We start from the raw sequence: 22,424 nt of genomic DNA on the forward strand, positions 1-22,424 counted from the left end.
CATTTGCGCCCGGGCTTCCCCATTCCTAGTCTAACCACCACACTGGTTCACAATAGGCCTTGACAAAGACAGGAGAGATAAAGGGAAAATGAGGACATATGTATTAAAAAAAATTAACCAGGTTCCATAAAATGCAAGTACCAGACCTTATGACTATCAGCTAAAATCCAAGCCATACACTGTTGAGTTCCAATGTGACTTCAGTTGCACTACTCACTAAGTACGCCTAGGCTGCAAAGCTATACAAACTTTCCTGGGAGTATGCCCCATTTAACACAGTGGAACTTCTGAGCAGACATGCACAGGATTGTGCTCTTATATCTGCGGTTCTCAAACGCTCAGTGAGTTTGAGGACCGTAGTAAGTCCTTGCAGGGGAGGGGGGAGGCAGTGGGGGGGCACTGACACAATCACTAAGAGGGCTGCAGGGACTGGCATGCACTTACCAGTCCCTACAGCAGCCTTGCACAACCCTCCGCAGGGCTCCCTGAAGCTTAAGAAGTGAAAGCACAGCAATCGCGCTCCGCTTCTGGTTTTGTGGAAGTGCAGCGTGATCGCCCCACTTTCCACAGGAATCGCCCCACAGGAATGCCAGTTCCTGCAGCCCCCTTAGTGACATGATCCTGGGGATCGCGTCGCTACCTACCCCCTGCCCCTGCCCCTTAAGGGGAAAGTGACCAGGGCTGTCAGGTTGGGGCGTTGTGACGCCCCAGTTTGAATAGCTCTGTCTTATATGATTTCTTATTCTCTCTGCCTCAGCTCCGTCACCTGCAATACGGAGAGATAATCTTGTTGACTGAGACAGTATATATGAAAGTGCTTTGAACCTCCTAGTGCAGCCATTTTCAACCAGTGAGCCATGAATGGTCTGTAAGTGTGCCGTGGGAGGGTCATTTATTAGTAGGGCCATTGGAGGGTGTGAGCCCCCCACAAATAACATGCCTTGTGCCTTGTCAATTGTAAAAAAAACTGATGAGTGCACCATATGAATGCTAAATATCATCGTGACCGAAAACGAACCTGTAGGAAGTGCTTGACCACTTGATAAACTGGTGATCTGTCTGCTTTTTCCAAGCTGAAAGGAGATTTTTACTCCTTCCATTGCATCTTCAAATTTCTGAACAGGTTTGGATGGGGGAGGGAGAAATAATCTTATCTTCACAGCCTCAGCTTATCACATGGTTACACATACATGTTACATTCACATCCCAGTAAGTTTCTCCTTGGCAAAAGGCCATCGGTATCTATCCCTTCCCCACACCATCAGCTGGGAAAGTTACCTAATTGGCACTGAACAACTGTGCAGTTACTGAAGTCTATTTGTTCCTCGGATATTTCCATATGTTGCTTCCATGCTGTGATGAGGGGAAGAATTGAATCCAGGAACTGTGTGACATTCCTCCGCTCAAATTGGATACAATCACTCTCCTGTGGGGTGCGAGAGAAAAACGAGGCAACCTTACTCAAATCCAGTAGGCCACTGATTTCCAAACTTCTTAACACTGGGAACCACTTTTTAAAAATGACACTGTATCAGGACCCACACTGGTCTACGAGACGAGACATCATTGATTTATTTACAAGTAATAAACCCCAAAAAGATGTTCATACATTTATATTACTATATTTACATGTGCTTGCAAACTGCAGGAGCTCAGTTTGCAAGGAGCTGAGCTCTTTGCAGGGCAATTAGCAGCTATATGACTTTTGAATAGGCTGCTATGGGACCCACCAAAAATCAGATCGTGACCCACCATTGGGTCCCGATCCACTGTTTGGGAACCACTGCTGTAGGCTCATCCAGGCTTGTAACCCAGCCCAGGCAGAATCGGGCAGTCTAGACACTGACATATCACAGAGAGATGATCTGTTTTGGAAGCCTGTTTGGAAATAAGCGTTTGCAAATTGATTTCAAGCATGCTAAACAAGAGTCTCTACTAATGTAGAGCCTCCATGATTTTTCTGCAAGCATAGAGGGTCTCTACCAGTGCGGAAACTCTTGATTTCTGCAGGAAAACCCATAGAGGGCTGGAACAAAGCCCAGATCCTCTATACTGCAGTGTTTCTCAAACCGTGGGTCAGGACCCACTAGATGGGTCGTGAGCCCATTTCAGGTGGGTCCCCATTCATTTCAATATTTTATTTTTAATCTACTAGACTTGATGCTCCCATGGTCTGTGACTGTATGTGGGGAAATGTTACACATCTGAATTTTTAACAGATTACTATTTATATGCTTTTAACAATGATAGTGAATGGGACTTTCTCCTGGGTAAGTGTGTGTAGGATTGCAGCCTAGGATTATTAAAAATGTTCCTGCTTGATGATGTCACTTCCAGTCATGACATCACTTCCGGTGGGTCCAGGCAGATTCTAAAAAGTGGGTCCTGGTGCAAAAGGTTTGAGAACCACTGCTCTATAGCCCTCCCCACCTATTGCAGCAGACCTGGATTGTGCCTGCATATTTTCCTGATGCAAGATGCAAGGGAGGGACAATAGTATATGGGTATCCTGTTGTCTTGACTGCACCCTGAGGCATCTGGTGGGCCAACTTCACATTGATTCATGTCTTAAAGGTAAACTGATTCACCAGAACATAAGCATTGGGTCAAGGTTAGCAACTACAATATCCAACAGTGTTCCTCACTGAGGGAAGGAGCTGCAATGTCTCTGGTATACCTTTCATTCAAATACCGTATTTTTCGCTCCATAAGACGCACTTCCCCCCCCCCAAAAGTGGGGGGAGAAGTGTGTGCGTCTTATGGAGCGAATACTGCAAAGCTGCAGGCGTTCTCAGGGCAGCAGAGCCTCCTTGGCAGATGCTTCTGCCCCTGACCAGGGTCCTGCCTGCGCTCAATGGTAATGCAAATGCAATGGTAATGCAAATGCAAATTGTAATGCAAATGCCGGCACTCAACGGTAATGCAAATGTTCAGCGCTTAGTGACAATGCACTTGCAGAAAAATACTACAGTACCTCATTCTACCAGTGCAAGGATGATAAAGCAGAAAAGGCTAGCATATAAAATTCCTTTTAAACTAGAGGTAGTAAAATATGCTACGGAGCATGGAAACAGAGCAGCGGAGAGACATATTTTATTACACTATTTGGTGCAGAATATTTTTTTTCCTGTTTTCCTCCTCTAAAAACTAGGTGCGTCTTATGGTCAGGTGCGTCTTATAGAGCAAAAAATATGGTAATCATTTGCAAATTCTGAGCATGCCCGGAAAATTGAAGGAAAACTTTAGGATGCAATCCTATATCTGGGAGTAAGACCCATTGAACTCAGTGGGGCTTCCTTCTGAGTAGACATGCGTGGGATTGTGCTGTTAGAGGTCTAAAGTGGAAAGAGTAGACTGAGTGGGAGAATGCAGAGGCAACATGAATCATTCTTGTGGAATTGTTCAGTCTTCTCTCCCTCACCAAAATCCTAGCCTGAGTATCTTCCAGGAGCATTATGTGATCAGCTTGGGCTGGTGCTTGGGGAGAATCTGGGCTGTGTGTGCTTGCTCATTGTTTTTCTAATTACATTTTAATTTGGTTCGAATGGGTCTTAGATATGCCCCCACCTTTCATTCATTGTTATCATCCCTGAGCTTTCCTAAGGGGAGTGGGTTCAAAATGGCTTCAAATAAATAAATAAATAAATAAATAAGATGGTTGCATGACTTCTGCTGCATTCCAAAAGCCATCCTTTGAAGAAGAAAGAAAGAAAAACCCAACCCAACCTGCAACTTACTTTAATTGTGCAATTTTCAACAAACTTGGTGATCTCCTCTAATTTCTTGATCACTCCAGTTAGATTGTCCCCTGAGACGCTGATCATGCGAACCAGCTCTCTGTTGACAAAGTACAGATCCCATAATTTCTGGCAAAATTCATCCTGGGGGAAAAGGGGCAGGGGGAGTGGAAGAGGGAAACATGTGGGTCAGAAGAAGACAGGATTGCATTTACGTAAACCCATTTCCCAACAGGTGGCAGGCAGAGTGAGGTGGATAGATTATGCTTTTGCTGTCGGGAGCCCAGTTACTTTAAGTTAGCATTGAAATGGTGCAGGGAGCAAAGAGATGAGTTTGTGAGAGAGCTGGTGAGTGGTGGTGAAGTGATACACGCATAAGAGGGGATGAAGGAGGAAAAAAAAGAAGTAGTGCATATGGAAGGCAGAACAGGAGGACTGAAAAGTTTGTATAAAAGAGTCATATCAAAAAACAAGAACCCAGCAGATGATAGTGAAAAAGAAATAAATACTGGCACACATAAGGCTGTTTTGTTTTTTTAAGATAATAAAAGGGAATACAATTCATAATACTAAAAACACATCAGGGTGAACACTAGCCTGAGAAGGACAACTGTGGAGCAGCACTTCTCAAACTGTGGGTTGCAGCCCACTTGGTGGGTTGTGACCTGAGGCCTGGTGGGTTGTGAGTTGGTCCCATTCTCTGGACGCAACTGGAGGTCACTTCTGGGGTGAGATCCACCTCTGGATGCCACCACCGCATTGCGCCGGGCCTGGGACGGCCTTGAGAGGCCTCTCCGGGCCTCGCAATGCCTCTCAAAGTGACCTCCAGGTCACTTCCAGCTTCGCAAATGCAACTTCTGGTTGCGTTCAGACGCTTCCCTGAGGCCCATGATGGGTTGCAGTGGCAGCGCCCAATGTAGAGGTGGGTCACTGGCCAGAGAACTGCTTTGAGATCTGCTGTTGTAGTGTGTTACAAAGTGTATCTGTTCCTCAATACATCTGCTGTGCAATCCAATACATGTTTACTTGGAAGCAAGTCTCACTATGTTCAGTGGGACTTACTCCCTTGCAACTGTGTTTAGGAGTGCAACCTTGCTTGTGGACCAGAACGATTTCCCAAACAAACAAGCTTTTTAATGAGTACAACTGACATGAGTGCAGTTGCCTAAGGTCTTCAATGCCATTCTGCTAATGACCTCGGCTTGCCTTGCCCTGCCCAACCAAAGGTGGTGCACATTTTCACCACTGTGCAAAAAGTCACCGCAAAATTAAAATCACCATTAATTGACAAAATCCCTTTCAAATAACGTAGTCGAACTTTTTGCGTCTAAAAGTTGCGTCACTAGTTAACAGGCAGTTTTTAAAGACTTTACCGGTTTCAGGTTGGTTGGCACAGAGACTTGGTAATCCGAAAGCATCCACCCTTTCTGGAAAGAGAGGAAGACAGATAAAGGCCAGTGTTGAATGTGGGAAGAGGAAGGACTAGAGATCAAGAAATGCACCTGTGGAGAGCGTTCACGTTTTGAATTACAGCATTTCAAAGCCTTCAAGGTCCATCCTGCTCAATCCTATACTGTATCCTTCCTCAGGCCCAGCCCATCTGAGGCAGGAAACTTCATCTTGGCAGTGTACTTCCCTTGCCCCACCAACTCTTTCTCTCACCCTCTGCTATTCCCCGCCAGCGCACTGCATTAGTCACTCTGTCCATGCCTGTGGTGCTCTTCTCCTGTATCCCGCCCACGAGCCTTCTGTTTGACGCTCCTGCTCTCGAAAAAGAGTTGCCGCAAGGAAAATTGCCATGTGTTGAAAGTGACCCTAAGCCTTTCGACAGATGTTGCTTAACGTTTATTCCCTTGCTGTGAGAGCCAGGCACCATTCTTCAAAAATAACTATTCGTGGGAAGCCTAATTCTTCACCCTACTCTGGCATCGTGGGGTGTAGCAACGGCCGCTGCCTTAGGCGGCTTAAAAACTTTAAAAAAGGATTAGAGAAGTTGTGAGCTAGTCAGCCAGAATAGCTAAATGGAACCTCCAGATGTACCTCAGGACACTTCCGAGAAGCAACAGAGCAGGCCACTGCCAGAAACAGGATGCTGACCTTGGTTTGTATAATCAAAAGGGCGTGTTGCACTGCACAAATGCTGTTACAGCTGCTGGTTGAACATTTGTTTGTTAGGTGGACTGCTGGTTGTTACATCACTGGGAGAGGAAATGATCTCTTGATATCTGGGACAAAAAAATGGTTGGCAACCTTCAGTCTCGAAAGACTATGGTATAAGCCAGGGGTGCTCAATAGGTGGATCGCGATCTACTGGTAGATCGCGAGGCAAAATGAGTAGATCGCGGAGTGCCGACCCCCCCCTTCAGGTGCCTCTGGGAGGAAACGCCGGGAGTAAGGCCCATTGTACTCAATGGGGCTTACTCCCAGGTAAGTGTGGCTAGGATTGCAGCCTCACAGCCTAATCCTAGGCATGTCTATTCAGGAGTAAGTCCTGTTATACTCAGTGGGGCTCAAGGTACACCAACATACATTGTACACATAAATGTTATATGTTATGATGGCGCGAACATTGTAAAAAAAAACTCTGGTAGATCTCCGGGCCTTGCTGGGTTTCAAAGTAGCTCTCGAGCCAAAAAAGTGTGAGCACCCCTGGTATAAGCCTACAGCACCCAGTATTCCCAGGTGGTGTCCCATCCAAGTACTAACCAGGCCTGACCCTGCTTAGCTTCCAAGATCAGTATCTGGGACACTGATATTTTGGAATACTCATCAGAGCTAGGAGCAGATGACCCCTCCTCAACTGAAGAGAAGGGGCAGAGAGACAGTGAGAAACCAGTTGGAAGCTTTGAATGGACAGAGACAATAGTGGAGTTAGAAAATAAGAGTTGAGAGTAAATGGCTGGATTTAGCCGAATTAGGGGTACAGTTTAGGAAAGGCTGCATATGTTGCCTTCTGGGGACCTGCGGCCTCCTGAAAATGTCTATTTTCAATGTGCTCTGTGTGTATACAACTGGACCTCAGTATATGTGGGGGATCTGTTCGCAGACCTCCCGTGGATACCAAAACTCACAGACAGGGTGACCAGATGCTGCACCTGCCAACATTTAATCCTCTGGTTGCTGACCAATAGGGCCTCCGGACACAACTAAAACCTTGGTCTGGTTGTGTCCGGAGCTGTTTTGAGGCCCATAAAGTCCTGATGCAGCCTCCACAGGCCTCAGAAAGGCTCCTGGAGGTGTTTAATGGGTACTTTCGGTTTTTGCAAAAACCAGAAGTGCCCTTTAAACACAATTGGGCGGGGTGTTCTGAAGCCTGTAGAGGCCGTGTGTGGCCTCCACAGGCTTCAGAAAGGCTCCCAAACATGATCAGAGAACACTTCTGGTTGCGTCTGGGAGCTCAGGTTCGGCCTTCCTCTGTGGGTTCAGAAACCACGGTAAGTTAAATCTGCAGGCCCCAAATCCATGGATTAGGAAGTTGGACCTGTATTTGTCAATAAAACAAAAATTGCTAAAAACAATGTAAGTCTCCAGTGGTCTTGCATCCTAAGGCTGCAATCCTGTGCGCACTTTCCTAGGAATAGCCATCGGTGAACACAGAAGGACCCCTGCTGATTTTGAACATCAGAACATTTTCTGATTCAAAACTTTGCTGGAAAACCCACATCACCTGAAACAAATCAGAACTACACATTAGGGGGGATGCAGGGCAGAGCTATGAGCCAAGAGATATTGGCTCATATCGCTTCTCTGTATCTCTCCAGTAATGACCAGTGATAGGAAATTGGTGATATAATGTCATTCCAGGTGCATTTCCCTGTCCTGATGTCACTCCACTGGTTGCCACTTGCTGGGGAGTGGGGTGATGCAATTATATCACATCATGAGTCCTCTTTCACTGGACTTACCTGGTCCAGCAGCTGTGCTGTGGGCCAGAAGCTGCCATTCATCCCAGTAATGTCTAGTTCGAGCCAGAGGAGATTAAAGGCCCAATGCAATCCAATTTTCCAGCACCGGTGCAGCCACAATGCAGCCCCAAGGTAAAGGAACAAGTGCTCCCATACCTTAAGGAGGCCTCTGTGACTGCCTCCCTACCACAGGATGCAGTGCATGCCCCTTTGGCACAGCTACACTGGCATTGGAAGATTGGATAGGACTGGGCTCTCTGGCTAAAAAGAAGTCAAACTGTTGTAGTCTAACCTGCTCACAGGAGTGCCACATACTCACCAGTATTTTGACCCTGCCTGATTGGTCAGTTGTAGGAAAAGGACGGTATTCCCAGAAGCAATCCTTGCCCAGTCCAGATGGAGTGATAAACAGCAGCAGCAGGAAGACCTGGGAATACAAGGTCAGGTGCTTTAATTAACTGCAAGTTTCGCTCCAAACCTTCCCAACTAGGCGAAGGCAACTTTGGCAACTTTAGTGGAAAACTGGACATGCCTTTCCGAAGTGTTTAGGAGGCCTTCTGCAAATGCAACAGGGCCATGTGCGACCTCCCTGTGCCTCAGAACAGTTCCTGAATGCAACCAGAAGGCACTTCCAGGTGCAGCCAGTAGGTCCTTGAGATCCTCCAGACGTGGGCTTGGCACCTGCGTCAAGTCAAACCCGTGAGTTCTGAACCGGTGGATAAGGAGGGCCTACCATACGTTACACCATGTTGGGGTAAAAAAAAAAAAAAATCCAGAAATAGCTTCAGTCAAAATTGGCAAACTACTTGGGGTTTGCTGCTGCACGGAAACAGCTGCTGCGGCATCCTACACGCAACAGGGCAGCTACCAGCCGCTCCTTGGGGGGAAGGGGACTTACATCCCCTTCCCCTGGGTAAGACAAGTAGCCCCACAATGGGGCTACTCGATTCTGTGGCAGCCCTTGAGCTACTGGAGTATCAAGAGCCTCCTTATTGGGCCACACAGTCTGACACAGAGCTCAGGTTCCGATGGAGCTGAGCTCCACTGGTCCCGCCCCGCTCCCTTCCTCAGAACACCTCCTCCTTGCCCTCTCCCCCACCTTCTCTCCGCCTCCCCTCGCCCCGGAACGCCTCCTCCCCACATCCCCTCATGCTCCCACCTACCGCTTTGCTGTCCAGCAGTTCAGGCGATTATGGAGCGGCAGAGCAGCGGTAGTCCACTGGTGCTAGCCCATGCCAACCAGCACTGAGCTAGCACCAATGTTGGACCGGCACTGGACTGGTGCTGAGGGCTACAGACGTGCCTCACGTGTCACGTTTGTGACACTCAATGCTTGTGGTGGACCAGTGCTAAGAGTTCAGGGTAGAGATCTAAGAGCCAATCCTGAGTCCGCCAGCAGTGAATGTCGCAAACATGCCGTAAAGCAGGTTCGTAGCCCTCAGTGCCAGTCCAGTGCTGGTCCTAGCTCAGTCCTGGCTGGCACTGGGCTAACACTGGTGGATCTTGGCGGTCACGTGGACCGTCGAGTGGTAGAGAGGTGAGTGGAGGCATGGGGGAAGGTGGGGAGGAGGAGTTTCAGGGGGAAGTGGGGAGAGGGCGGGGAGGAGGTGTGCTGGAGGAGGGAATGGGGTGGGAGGGAGGCAGGACTGGCAAAGCTGAGCCATATGTAGAGCCTCTGTGTTGGGCCATGGGCCTGATATGGATGTTCCCAATTCCAAGGCAGCCCAAGGACTGCTGCAGAATCCGGTAGCCCCATTGTGGGCTACTTGCCTTACCTGGGGGGAGGGGACAAAAGTCCCCTTCTCCCAAGGTGCCACCAGTGCTTCCTGGTTAGCATTTAGCATGCCGCGGCAGCCATTTTTAGCACCGCGGCAACCCCGCGCTCCCAGCAGCTTAGACTGTAAGTCTCCCTTCACTGCTGCTGGCTATGGTGATATTGGGAGACCAGGAGATCCTGTTTTGGGGTTTTCGGAAAGAAGCAAAGACCAAGTTCAGGCAATTCACACTGACTTACCACAGAAGCATCTGGGATTCCATGGTGCCAAATCATCTCCACGGGGCTTGGCAGGTGGCCAGCATGCTGAGGATTACCCCTCTAAAAAGAGGGGAAGCTGAGGGGGGAAGAGAAAGCAAAGTGAGGGGGTGAAGAAGCCAAGGAGAGGAAGACAGAGCACTCTCCATGAGTGGCATCGCTAGGGTTTGAACACCCAGGACTGGAGGCCAGCGTGTCACCCCCTGTGATGGACCTTCTCCCTTTCAGTGGGCAGGGCAACAGCCCAGATGGTGGGTGTGGTGATGCACCATTGCCCCACACCCAGTGGTTTTTTGGCTATAACATTTAATAGAATAGAGACATTTCAACGTGGTTTGTTTCACTGCATTCTGCATGAAGTTATCCATCGAATACCAAAACATCATGGTATTATACGAAAGTACAAAGATTTTAAAACATTTGGCCAGTAGTGGTGCCACGCCCTGTGCAGGTCGCCTGATGTGGCCTGGTCACCTGGTGTCACCTGATGTGCACACACCCCCCCAGCAACGCCACCGCTCCCCCTAGAGGAGAGAGGATAATGCTATATACACCAAAACGACGGCACCACCAGCTGTAACATGCCTTTCTCTAACAGCACTGGCCAGATTTTGGCCTGGTTTACGCATGATGAAGAATGAGATGGAGTAGATTGTACCACTTTAGACTGTAGGTGGAGGACACTATTTTTATTGCTCTTCCATGAATAAAACTACCAACAAGTGGGGGAAAAAAACTAGCATACAAGGGGGAATTCCTGTCACAACTCACTCCTTGTGCATCTCATCTCCAGAACAGAGAGCATTTTTTTTAATGAAATTGTGTTGGCAACCTTCAGTCTCGAAAGACTATGGTATCGCGCTCTGAATGGTGGTTCTGGCACAGCGTCTAGTGTAGCTGAAAAGGCCGATTCGGGAGTGACAATCCCTTCCACACCGGGAGCAAGTGCAGTCTGTCCCTGGTCTGTCTCCCTGGCTAAGGGCCTTCCTTCTTTGCCTCTTAGCCTCAGACTGTTGGCAAAGTGTCTCTTCAAACTGGGAAAGGCCATGCTGCACAGCCTGCCTCCAAGCGGGCCGCTCAGAGGCCAGGGTTTCCCACCTGTTGAGGTCCACTCCTAAGGCCTTCAGATCCCTCTTGCAGATGTCCTTGTATCACATTAATGAAAGGGAGGGTTTAAAAATGTGGTCCCCTCCCATTCAGTCTGAAAGAAAGTAGTTTGTTCAGGACACAGCCACCTAATTACCACTAGATTGTTTCCGTCTACTAGGGAGCTAGTTAGGCCAGCATGAAGGACTATGTCAGCCCGGTGGCACCGGATCCCATCCCTGTGCTGGCTGGCACAGGTAATTTGTGCCAGGTGGCTTAGAGGCATGGGGAGGGTGAAGGTAGGGCAGTCTGAAGGTGGCGTTTTTGGGTGGGGAAGGGCAGAACATGGAGAGAATTGGGCCCGGGAGGGGGGTGGGATCAGTTGCAGTGGCACACTTCATATCCTAATCCCCCTCCTGAACCCACAAGGTATTACACCAGGCTTCCCGGATCTGTGCCAGCTAAATAGCTGGCTCAGATCCAAGAAGCCCCATAGGGGGGCTGGGCATTTCTCGGGGTAAGGGTAACCTGAGGAGACCGCCACCTAGCTCCTAAACTGTACTGGATGCAGCATAGGCCATGTGGCTGCACCAGGGCAGTTTAGGATTGGGCTTCCCAATAAATAAAATCACACACACCAAGAAATCTGGATTGGCCTTCTAGCCAGCCTTCCAGTCCTGGTTCCAGTTCTCCAACAGCTTTATAAATTTCTTACTTAAAGCAAAGATTTTAATTAGACTTCATACGTAAAACAAAACAATAAGGAATCACAAAGACTTTGGAGGAATAAGATGGCGTTTGGGGATAACTTTAAACCTTAGTTCTGAGCTTCCAGGTTCATGGAGGGCAAATTCATGAAGGACAGCTCAATGATACCATGACTTTTAGTCACGGTAACTAAATGAAACCTCAGAATCAAAGGCAGCATGAAGATTTGAAAGCATTACTAACTGTAGTGTGTGTTTTTTTTAATGCAGATCTGGGAATATGTCTCAGAGGTCTGTTCAAAGAATTGATTTTAAACACTTGTTTTGAGGTGAATGTCTCTTGACTTCTTGGGAGTAACCTGAGGGTTCCAAGGTGAACAATCTTCTGACAAAGACATCTTCTAACCCAGTGATGAGGACCTCATGAGGACCTCATCACAGGGTGAGTAACTGTTCTAAAGCCCTTTGAATTGTCTATATCAGAGGCTGTGTAAGACAGAGGCCGTTGATAAAGCAGCAGGGGCAACATTAGATCTTAATCTCTGAAATAAAAAAAATGGTTGGTTGGCCAGTCTTGAAAGACTATGGTATAAGCCTACAGCACCCGGTATTCCCAGGCGGTCTCCCATCCAAGTACTAACCAGGCCTGACCCTGCTTAGCTTCCAAGATCAGACAAGATTAGGCATGTGCAGAGTAACAGTTGCTACCAAGATATCACAAATTGACCTGTGGTTAAAGCCTGGGAGCTCCAGAAGCTGGAGCCTGAAGAGTTCAAATATGAGTGTCCTCAGAATCTCTGGAATTACAGGAAATGAATGCAGTGGCGGATTTTGTGATTGCATTGTTTAATGAAATGTTGCCAAGCTGTGGCTTGCAATGAGATGATATAGAATGAGCTCATAGGGCTTCAGTCTCAAAGGTACCTCCCAAAGGTACCTCCCTTTAATATCACAAGACCTGGCTGTGGAGACCTAGAAGCACCTTCAGCCGTTCACAGGGAAGTTGCATAATTGCTGGGGATTCCCCTGTAAGTTGGTATCCACAAAAACGAGGAAACTCTCCTTGCCATCTTCAGAGAGGAGCAAGAAATATGTTAATTGACCGCAATTGCTGGTAATTTCTCATGCATGGAACCTAGGAAGATGGCAGTGATTAAAGCTGGCCACAAGGTGTGCCAGAATTTTGGACTCATTGATCCAGAAAAGCCACCAAGGGTTAGAAAGTATCACAGAGAAAGTACAGGCAGGCTTTTTGCCCCAGAGCAGTGTTTCTCAACCAGTGGTACGGGTAACGCCAGTGGTACTTGAGGTGGTGTCTGGTGGCACTTGCAGGAGCTCTGGACACCTGCTGGCTGGCAGCGGGACCGGGATCATGACACGGCAGCAGTCGGAGGCTCCAAAGCATGCTTTTCCACACTCTGAAAAGCCCTCTTGCCCCTCCTGAGCCTCTTACTAGTGCTTGCCGCATCTTAGCTGGCCTCCCAACTCAGAAGTAACTGGCAACGATGTCATCACCAGTGGTGGTTCTTCGAACAGGTGGACCATGTGAAGTGGTATGGTGGAGGGCTGAGAAACACTGCCCCAGAGGAACTGGCAATTGAACTCCCATCAGCAATAAGACCATTTTTCCCCTTGAAAACTTCCAAGTCTCCGATCACGACTGGGTCATTTGCTCCTTCTGTGTTTCGTCTACTGCTGACCGAGCAAACGATTCTGACTTTTCCTGCAATTTTTTGTTTTGGGGTATTATACTGTTTGGTTTCATTGTTCATTTGCTTTGCAAGATGGCAACAAGAGATTATTTGCAGATTTTTTTCTTTTAGGCCACTACTCTTGTCACACCAAACCTGCAAGGTCGCTGTACAGCTCTTAACGGCATTGTTAAGCTATTTACTTTGAACCGTACACTTTAAATGTTAAGGGGCTGGACAGAATCGTGAGCAACGTTAAGAAGTTGTGGGTAAAATTTGGAGTGCTATCAACGCAATGCAGCAAGTCCAATATCATTTTCCTGCAAGCAATTCATCCTGGGAAAAGGGACCCAAGGCTCTTAAATCATCCATGCTTTGGAGATCATTTTATTATTCCCTTCTCTTTCAAATTCAAGTGGGTTGCTGTCATCCTTGCCCACAGTATCAAAACTGTCCTTTCTGGAGCTGGAAGTCTTGAAAGAATCTAGGGGGCAAGTATTTTTATTAAAGGCAAGCATAATGGGAAAATAGTTACGTCTCTCTCTCTCTCTCTCTCTCTCTCTCTCTCTCTCTCTCTCTCTGCCCCTAATGCTGATCAGTAACATTTCATTAGGGAGACATTCCAGCAGCTCACCATGTTTCAAATGGGTTCCGTACTGATTGGGGGAGACCTTGATATAGTTGTAACTGCTCACTTGAACAAAAACAGAAAAAAGTACTCCATTCCTTTAAACTCAAGGTTGGGTGAGTTATTGCACAATCATTTGCTAACATCTCCTGGATGTCTGGTGGGAGAAAATTCCAGGACATCCTCTTCTTTTTTATGTCCAACCATTACAAATTGTAATTCCAGATTGACTCCGTGCTGGCTTCCGCAGACATAAATCTGGTCTAATGGCCACAACTAGTGTCTCCGTGTGTTTTTTTTAGATTGTCAGTCCTGCTAGGACCCACCTTCTTATTTCTTTGCTTGATAACTGCTTGGGGAATGTTGTTGTTGTTGTTGAGAAGATCAAACAATATCAAGACCTGCGAGTAGAACTTAGGCATCTCTGGGAGAAGGTACCAATTGTCTTTGGAGCTCCCGGAGCAGTCTGAAGAAGTCTGAGGAAACATCTCGACATTCTCCTCAACATTCACGTAAAATTGCCATTGAAGAGTATATGATCCATTGGGAAATATGCAGCTGAGAGGATGTTACATACCCTCGTACAAGGTTGAACTAATGTTCAACAGTGGCATTAGAGCCATAACATGTATTATGCATGGAGCTGTTTCTAAAGATGAGCTGTTAAAGAAAAACCTTTTGGATTAGGCATTCTTGAAAATAATGTATGCATATAAACTGCTTATACATTTTAACAAATTAATTAACAAATTAATTTGGCAGGCTTTGAGTGTGATATGCCAGGGAGCACAGCCTTGAACTCTTTGAAGAAAGAGCGAGATTAAAATGTCATTCCTCACCGTTGTCTGCCAACAGCACCTCTGGACCCATTTTTATTAGTTATAAGGTTGAGCCTGTATCTGTGGATTTTTTATCCTTGGATCTGACTCAGTGCAGATCCCCTAGACCCATGTTGAGCCAGACTTGGCCCAACTTGAACCTTCTGAAGACGACTGGAACTGTGCTCCAGTCACCTCTGGAGGGCTTTCTGAAGCCCGCAGAGGCTGAGCGCATCCACCTGCGGCCTCTGCGGTCTTCAGAATGGCCCTTACGAGCCAAAAACGCGACTTCCAGTTTCCCTTGGGAAAACGGAAATGACGTTTTAATGCCTTTTAAGTTATTCTGAGGGCCAAGAAGGGTTTCCCTCGGACTCAGAATGCCTAAAAGGCATTAAAACCTCATTTCTGTTTTCCCTTGGGAAACCCTTGGGAAACCAGAAAAAGCAGGGGGTTTTTTTGGCCATAAGGGCCATTCAGAAGCCTGCAGAGAATGCAGACAGACCCGAGTGGCCTCTGCAGAAAGTCCTCCAGAGACAACTGGATCACAGCTCCGGTTGCCTTCGGATGGTTTAAAGGTACTGAAACCACAGATTTGGTCATCCACTGTTTTTGGTATCCCCAGGGGGTCTGAGAACACATCACTTGCAGATACCGAGGCGCCACCTGTACACTGAATTTTGAAGCCAAGTAATAAATGGTTTGTTTGTATGTGTAAGTGTGCCTTCCAAATATTAGTTTTGTTTGAAGATTTACTGGAAATGTTCAACAGGAAGCAATAAAGCAATAAGCCTTTGCTAACTGGGCAAAGGGGCACTTTTTAAAGTGATGCTCCTCTTGGTTTATGTGCAAGCTCTTGGTTTTAGAGGCAAGCTGCCTCTGATTGCCAGATGCAGGGGAGGGCACCAGGATGCAGGTTGTGCCTGTTGTCTTGTGTGCTCCCTGGGGCATTTGGTGGGCCACTGTGAAATACAGGAAGCTGGACTAGATGGGCCCTTGGCCTGATCCAGAGGGGCTCTTCTGATGTTCTTATGTTTAACAGGAAAAAAGCAACTGTTCCTATTCACCCCAGCATTGTTTTGTGGCTGTTTGTGGTTGTCTCTTCTGCATCTTTTTAGATTGTGAGCCCTTTGAGGAAAGGGGACAGTTTATTTAGCTATTTAAACCACTTTGTGAACATTTTTGTTGAAATGGGATATATAAATATTCATAACATTCATACCAGTAACAATGATAAAGGAGTCAAAACTGCAATGAGGAAGCTTTCAATTAAAAGCACAGTAGCCCTGAAAAGCCTCAAGTCTGCTTTCACAGTTGGCTACAGTCAGGCTGGTGCTGCACTTGTGTCTGGACCACAGGGCTTGCTCCTGCCTCATCAAAGATAGGATCTCAAAACACATAGACGAACAGGCCTTGCTGAGGGAGAGTCAGCATGACTTCTGTAAGGGTAAGTCTTGCCTCACGAACCTTATAGAATTCTTTGAAAAGGTCAACAGGCATGTGGATTTGGGAGAACCCGTGGACATTATATATCTGGACTTTCAGAAGGCGTTTGACACGGTCCCTCACCAAAGGCTACTGAAAAAACTCCACAGTCAGGGAAGTAGAGGACAGGTCCTCTCCTGGATTGAGAACTGGTTGGAGGCCAGGAAGCAGAGAGTGGGTGTCAATGGGCAATTTTCACAATGGAGAGAGGTGAAAAGCGGTGTGCCCCAAGGATCTGTCCTGGGACCGGTGCTTTTCAACCTCTTCATAAATGACCTGGAGACAGGGGTGAGCAGTGAGGTTGCAAAGTTTGCGGACAACACCAAACTTTTCTGAGTGGTGAAGACCAGAAGTGATTGTGAGGAGCTCCAGAAGGATCTCTCCAGATTGGCAGAATGGGCAGCAAAATGGCAGATGCGCTTCAGTGTCAGTAAGTGTAAGGTCATGCACATTGGGGCAAAAAATCAAAACTTTAGATATAAGCTGATGGGTTCTGAGCTGTCTGTGACAGATCAGGAGAGAGATCTTGGGGTGGTGGTGGACAGGTCGGTGAAAGTATCGACCCAATGTGCGGCAGCAGTGAAGAAGGTCAATTCTATGCTTGGGATCATTAGGAAGGGTATTGAGAACAAAACAGCTAATATTATAATGCCGTTGTACAAATCGATGGTAAGGCCACACCTAGAGTCTTGTGTCCAGTTCTGGTTGCCGCATCTCAAAAAAGACATAGTGGAAATGGAAAAAGTGCAAAAGAGAGTGACTAGGATGATTACGGGGCTGGGGCACCTTCCTTATGAGGAAAGGGTACAGCGTTTGGGCCTCTTCAGCCTAGAAAAGAGACGCCTGAGGGGGGACATGATTGAGACATACAAAATTATGCAGGGGATGGACAGCGTGGATAGGGAGATGCTCTTTACACTCTCACATAACACCAGAACCAGGGGACATCCACTAAAATTGAGTGTTGGGAGAGTTAGAACAGACAAGAGAAAATATTTCTTTACTCAGCGTGTGGTTGGTCTGTGGAACTCCTTGCCACAGCATGTGGTGATGGCGTCTAGCCTAGACGTCTTTAAAAGGGGATTGGACAAGTTTCTGGAGGAAAATTCCATTACGGCGTACAAGTCATGATGTGTATGCGCAACCTCCTGTTTTTAGAAATGGGCTATGTCAGAAGGCCAGATGCAAGGGAGGGCACCAGGATGAGGTCTCTTGTTATCTGGTGTGCTTCCTGGGGCATTTGGTGGGCTGCTGTGAGATATAGGAAACTGGACTAGATGGGCCTATGGCCTGATCCAGTGAGGCAGTTCTTATGTTCTTATGTTCCTCAGTCTGTGTCGCTTGTCTGTGGTTTAAGGACATTGCCCAGATGCCAGTTCCCTTTGCCTGATTGCAACTTCGATATTCCTGTTATTTTCCTTTCAATCAGACACCCATTTATCAACTTGAAAACCATGCTATGAACCGTTTTTCTTTACATCTCAGGTTACGAAGAATGTGAAAATGTCCCAGATCAGTCGTGAATCAGAATCCTGAGTCATAAAGAGGGAGGGTACATTTGACAATATTTTGCATCATATACAAACACGCACAGTTTGATACTGTTTTTACACTACAAAATAAATATGTTACAAAATATGCATTGGATTAAGGTGATGTGATCATTTGTGCATTGTTTAGATGGAGCACACGCTACTTTAGACTTTGACCTTTGTCTGGCTTTTAACTCTGCACCTGTCTCTGACCCTCTCTGGTCTTGTATGCTGCTCTGGAGTTCAACCCACACCTATTTTGGACCATGAACCAGCCCACCTGGTGTGGCAGCTTCCCCCCCCCCCCAGTCCTGGAACCCACCTATTTGGCTCTTGACCCTTGCAGGGGCATAACAGAGTAGAAAGCAAAGCAGAAATGTCATTTCTGAGTTGAATATCAGCACAAGTGTCACATTTATTGTCTATGGCAGTGTTTCTCAAACTGTGGGTCAGCGAGCCAATTTCAGGTGGGTCCCCATTCATTTCGGTATTTTATTTTTATTAGACTTGATGCTACCATGTACGTGACTGCACTTGGGGAAAATGTTACAGACCTGTACTTTTAACAAGCTACTATGTAAATCTTTTAACAATGATAGGAAATGGGACTTACTCCTGGGTAAGTGTGGGTAGAATTGTAGCCTAGGACTGTTAAAAATTTCCTGCTTGATGATGTCACTTCTGGCCATGACATCACTTCCGGTGGGTCCTGTCAGATTCTCCTTCTAAAAAATGGGTCCCGGTGTTAAATGTGTGGGAACCACTGGTCTATGGAATGGGTAGGGAAAAGGAGCTGAAAGCAGAGGGGCACCCATGTCACAATGTCATGTAGATGAAGCTGTGCAACTGCCACTGAGAACATATTGAGGGTAATTTCAGTCTTAAAAAAAGAGAAGGAGACTGAAAGAGTCCACACTTAGTACTAGACCTGGGGTGGGGGGTCATTCACCTCTTCCAAGACAGAAACCACCAAAATATACAGAACAGGATTAACTAGGCAGGAGTACACTGTACAGAAAAGGGCTTCCTCTCACTCAGTAACCATCTCAGAGTCATGTCTCTTTTCTTTCTGAATCCATTAATTTAAACAATATCCTGTCTTCCTTTTCAGAATCCCAGCGGATGAACACACCTTTGTACCAGAGGACGTCATCTGCAAAGGATGAAGCATTTGATTTATGGCGAGAGGGTGCAGCCATAATCCATGACTGTACCGCTGTCATGTACATAATCCATGTACATAATCCATGACAGCATCCGCTGTGTAATGGGAATTCCCCCCATGACACCCTTCATAGCTGCACCCCCGTAGTCACATTCCATTAACCCTCTAACCACCACAACAGTCACAGTTACAAAAATCAACTTTTGTAAACATCAAGTAAAGATCTAGCTCATTTTATTGCAAACTCTTTGAGCTGGCTGCAATAGTAGGTATAAAATGTATAAAAACTGAAAAGTGGGATCAAAAAAATATCTCAAATAAATATGTCAGACTTTTATATAGCCTGTATATGTTTATTCAGAAATAAGCCCCAATATATTCACTAGGACTTACTCCCAGGTAAAATTGCATCGGATTATAGCCTGTTTCTCAAGTCACCCTGGGGAAAGATGCTGGCCTAAACATTACCACATGCCCCTAGGCAAATGTCTCAGTTTGTCTCCTGCTGAGCCTACTTTTTCAGGTCCTTTGAATAACATTTCAAAGGCATCACCTGAGCACTCCTGCTTATTACATTCCCACTTATGCAGTAGGAAACGTCCTGGATCCCTACTCCCCCAACTAGCAATCCTTAACAGTTCCGATTACAGTCTCCCATGACTCCTCTCTTTGTGCATGGAAATGATGGGGAAGAGAAATTCACCCCTTGGGCAGACCAATGCTCAGCTCCTCATGTTCTGGGGCACTCACTTGGCTGCCAAGAGGCATGTCATGTCTTCATCTAAACGAGCTCACAAAGTTGTTGCCAAGGCCCAGTGGAACAGTGACAACCCCACATGCACTGCGAGGGATGGATGAGAAGAAATAAATGTACAGGGAGAGACTTGCCAGCATCCTGCCCTCTATGTAAGCAGTCTGTCACACTTGAGCGTCACCAAGGCTGCAATTCTTAACTCCCTTTCCTAAAGAGTCTGTCCCGTTGAACTCAGTGTGGCACTTCTGAGCAAACATGCACAGGACTGTGCTTTTGGTAGCAGAATTCAGGATGGGGCTAAAGTGGCATAGCTAGAAGGGGTGCAAAGCACCAAGTTTTGCAGGGAGCCTCACCACGGTGTGCAGGCGGCCCCTCCCCCCACCCTCTGGAGCATTCCATTTGGCTTGCCTCTGTTTTGCACCCACTGCCTGGAATGGCTCCAAAGGGCAGGGGTAGGGGCCACCTGCACATCGTGGTGCGGTGCTTTGCACCCCCTCTAGCTATGCTACTGATGGGGCTGTTCAGTTGGTAGCAGATGCCATTCATAATTGTGGCATTTTGGGTGACAGCATCAGGCAAGGACCTGGGTTCAAGTCCTTCCTCAGCCATAAATGTTACTGGTGGAGCAATCCTATGCATGTCTACTGAGAAATTAATTCTGTTAAGTTCGGTGGGGCTTCCTCCCAAATAACTGGATATTGGATTACAACTTAGGGGATCCCGGACTGGTCAGTCTTCCGCAGCCTAAGCTATTTTACAGGGTTGTCATGGGGGTGGGGGAGTGCGGGAGAGAACCACTACTGTGGGCTTCTTGGAGGAAGCATGGGCTTAAAATGCAATGAGGGAAGGGCAGCAATCCCTCTCAGTCAGGACTGACTCAAGACCTCCTGATGTCTGAGGCAGCAGGCCAAACACTGCCCCTCTTACCCGGTGATGTGCCAGCCGCGGCTCCTCCTCTAATGTTCTAGCTCAGCACTCTCCTCCCCTCCGCGCTTCTTCTTCCTCTCTGTCCCTCTCTTTCTTTTCCAGACCAGGGAGAAGACTGAGAAGTGGAAGCAAGTCGGTAGACAAAGATGAGTCCCCCTGGGACCATTCTGCTACCTGAGGCAACCACTTCAGTTGGTCTCATGTATGAGCCAGCCTAGCACCCAATCCAATATTTGATGCAGATGGTCATTCTAAAGCAGGGGTGCCCAAACCCCAGCCCTGGGGCCATATGTGGCCCTCAAGGCTTCTCAGTGTGGCCCTCAGGGAGCCCCCAGTCTCCAATGAGCCTCTGGCCCACTGGAGATTTGCTGGAGCCTGCACTGGCCCGACACAACTGCTCTCAGAGTGAGGGCGACTGTTTGACCTCTCAGTGAGCTGTGGGAGGGCTCCCTCTAACGCTTGCTGTTTCACGTCTGTGATGCAGCAGAGGCAGCAAAGGAAAGGTCAGCCTTGCTTTGTGCAAGGCTTTTTATAGGCCTTGAGCTATTGCAAGACCTTCATTCATTCATATCAGTTCATCTTTAATATCTTCATTTATATAAACTTATGCAAATTTATTTAAATTTTAAATGTAAATTAATTCTTTTTTCCCCCCCAGACACAGTATCAGAGAGATGACGTGGCCCTCCAGCCAAAAACTCTGGACACCCCTGTTCTAAAGCAGGGTGCAAATCTGGTGTGACAATTCATTCGGCAGCCCTCCTGACCCAGTGCACTCCTGCCATTTTCTCCCATGTCAGAGAATGCGCAAGTTATAGAGTGCTTGACTGAAGTCCTAGCAAAACCTCCTGGGGGAGGAGGGGGGGGATGACACTACCCATTTGCTACCCACCATGTTTTGCCAGCACAGGCTCCCACCTGTGACCCCTGCCACCTCCAGCTGCCTCGGGAAACTCTCCCCTAGCCCTCTGCCCCAGATCCTGGAGTGTGTGTGTGTCCCCACCCCAGGCTCCCCCCATCTGTCTCTGCACCCCTGTTGTGACTAAGGAACCCACTTCAGGCTCATTGAGCCCGATGGTCTGGCTGGGGTCAGGGCAACCCTGCTCCCTTCCCAGGTGAGCGAGCCAGTCCCAGCACAGGTGACGAAGCGATCTGTGGCACCCCCGAAAGGCGGCGAACTCACCGATGGCAGCGCAAGCCGGTGCGCGGCCGCAGGTCACGGCAGTGGCGTAGCCAGAGGGGGGGGCAAAGCACTAAGTTCTGCAGGGAGGCTCGCCGCGGCGTGCAAGCGGCTCCTTCCCCTTCCAGTGCCTCGGTTTTGCTCCCCCTGCCTGGAATGGCTCCGAGGGATGGGGGAGGGGGGTCCACTTGCACGCTGCGGAGAGGCAAACTGCGAAACTTCGTTCTCCGCCCCCCCTCTGGCTATGCCACTGATCCGAGGAGGGGAGCGTGCCAAAGCCCCTGCCCTCGTGTTCATCATCCAGACTCCGCAGGACCCCTCGACAGTGGGCTCCGCTCCCCCCCCCCCCAACTTCCCGGTGGCTTCCCGGGCAAAGCACGACTCCTGCCGCTTGGGCAGCCGGCCTCTCTTACCTGGAGGGATCGCGGCGTGGCCCGGGGCGGAGGGTCCGGGAAGCCTGGTCCCCGCGTCCTCCCCCCTCCCCACGCAGGCTGCAGCTGCTTCTGGGGCGCGTCACATGCGGGCGATCCCCGGAGCGAGACTGGGCAGCCTGATCGCCCGCCAGCCTCTTTTGACAACCATGGCGAAAGTGAAAGTAGGTAGGGGCGCGGGGGAGGGACCAGCTCCGCTGGGCTCGATTCGCAGCTCTCCCCCCCCCCCCAAGGTTTCCACTCTCTGGCCCCTGGCACGGATGACACACCAGTGCGTGTCAGAGCCAGGATGGTTGGACTTAGAGGACCCAGGTTCAAATCCCCACTCAGCCTTGGATCAGGCACTCTC

The 22,424-nt window shown here is 48.1% G+C and overlaps 1 protein-coding gene across 1 annotated transcript in view; it reads right to left on the reverse strand.

Annotated features, from left to right (window-relative positions):
- Window positions 1-22,215, reverse strand: part of FLT3LG (fms related receptor tyrosine kinase 3 ligand) — a 31,045-nt gene extending 8,830 nt beyond the window's left edge. Inside the window, exons 1-6 of the mRNA XM_066629056.1 lie at window positions 22,058-22,215; window positions 9,657-9,753; window positions 7,962-8,069; window positions 5,111-5,164; window positions 3,738-3,881; window positions 1,279-1,426 (exon numbers count right to left, since the gene is read on the reverse strand). Coding sequence (XP_066485153.1) covers window positions 1,279-1,426; window positions 3,738-3,881; window positions 5,111-5,164; window positions 7,962-8,069; window positions 9,657-9,692 — 490 coding nt within the window. The 5' untranslated portion in view covers window positions 9,693-9,753; window positions 22,058-22,215. The remainder of the gene's footprint in view (window positions 1-1,278; window positions 1,427-3,737; window positions 3,882-5,110; window positions 5,165-7,961; window positions 8,070-9,656; window positions 9,754-22,057) is intronic.
- Between the last annotated feature and the right edge of the window lie 209 nt (window positions 22,216-22,424).

This window comes from Tiliqua scincoides, chromosome 5 (assembly GCF_035046505.1).
Source record: "Tiliqua scincoides isolate rTilSci1 chromosome 5, rTilSci1.hap2, whole genome shotgun sequence".
NCBI classification, from domain to species: Eukaryota; Metazoa; Chordata; class Lepidosauria; order Squamata; family Scincidae; genus Tiliqua; species Tiliqua scincoides.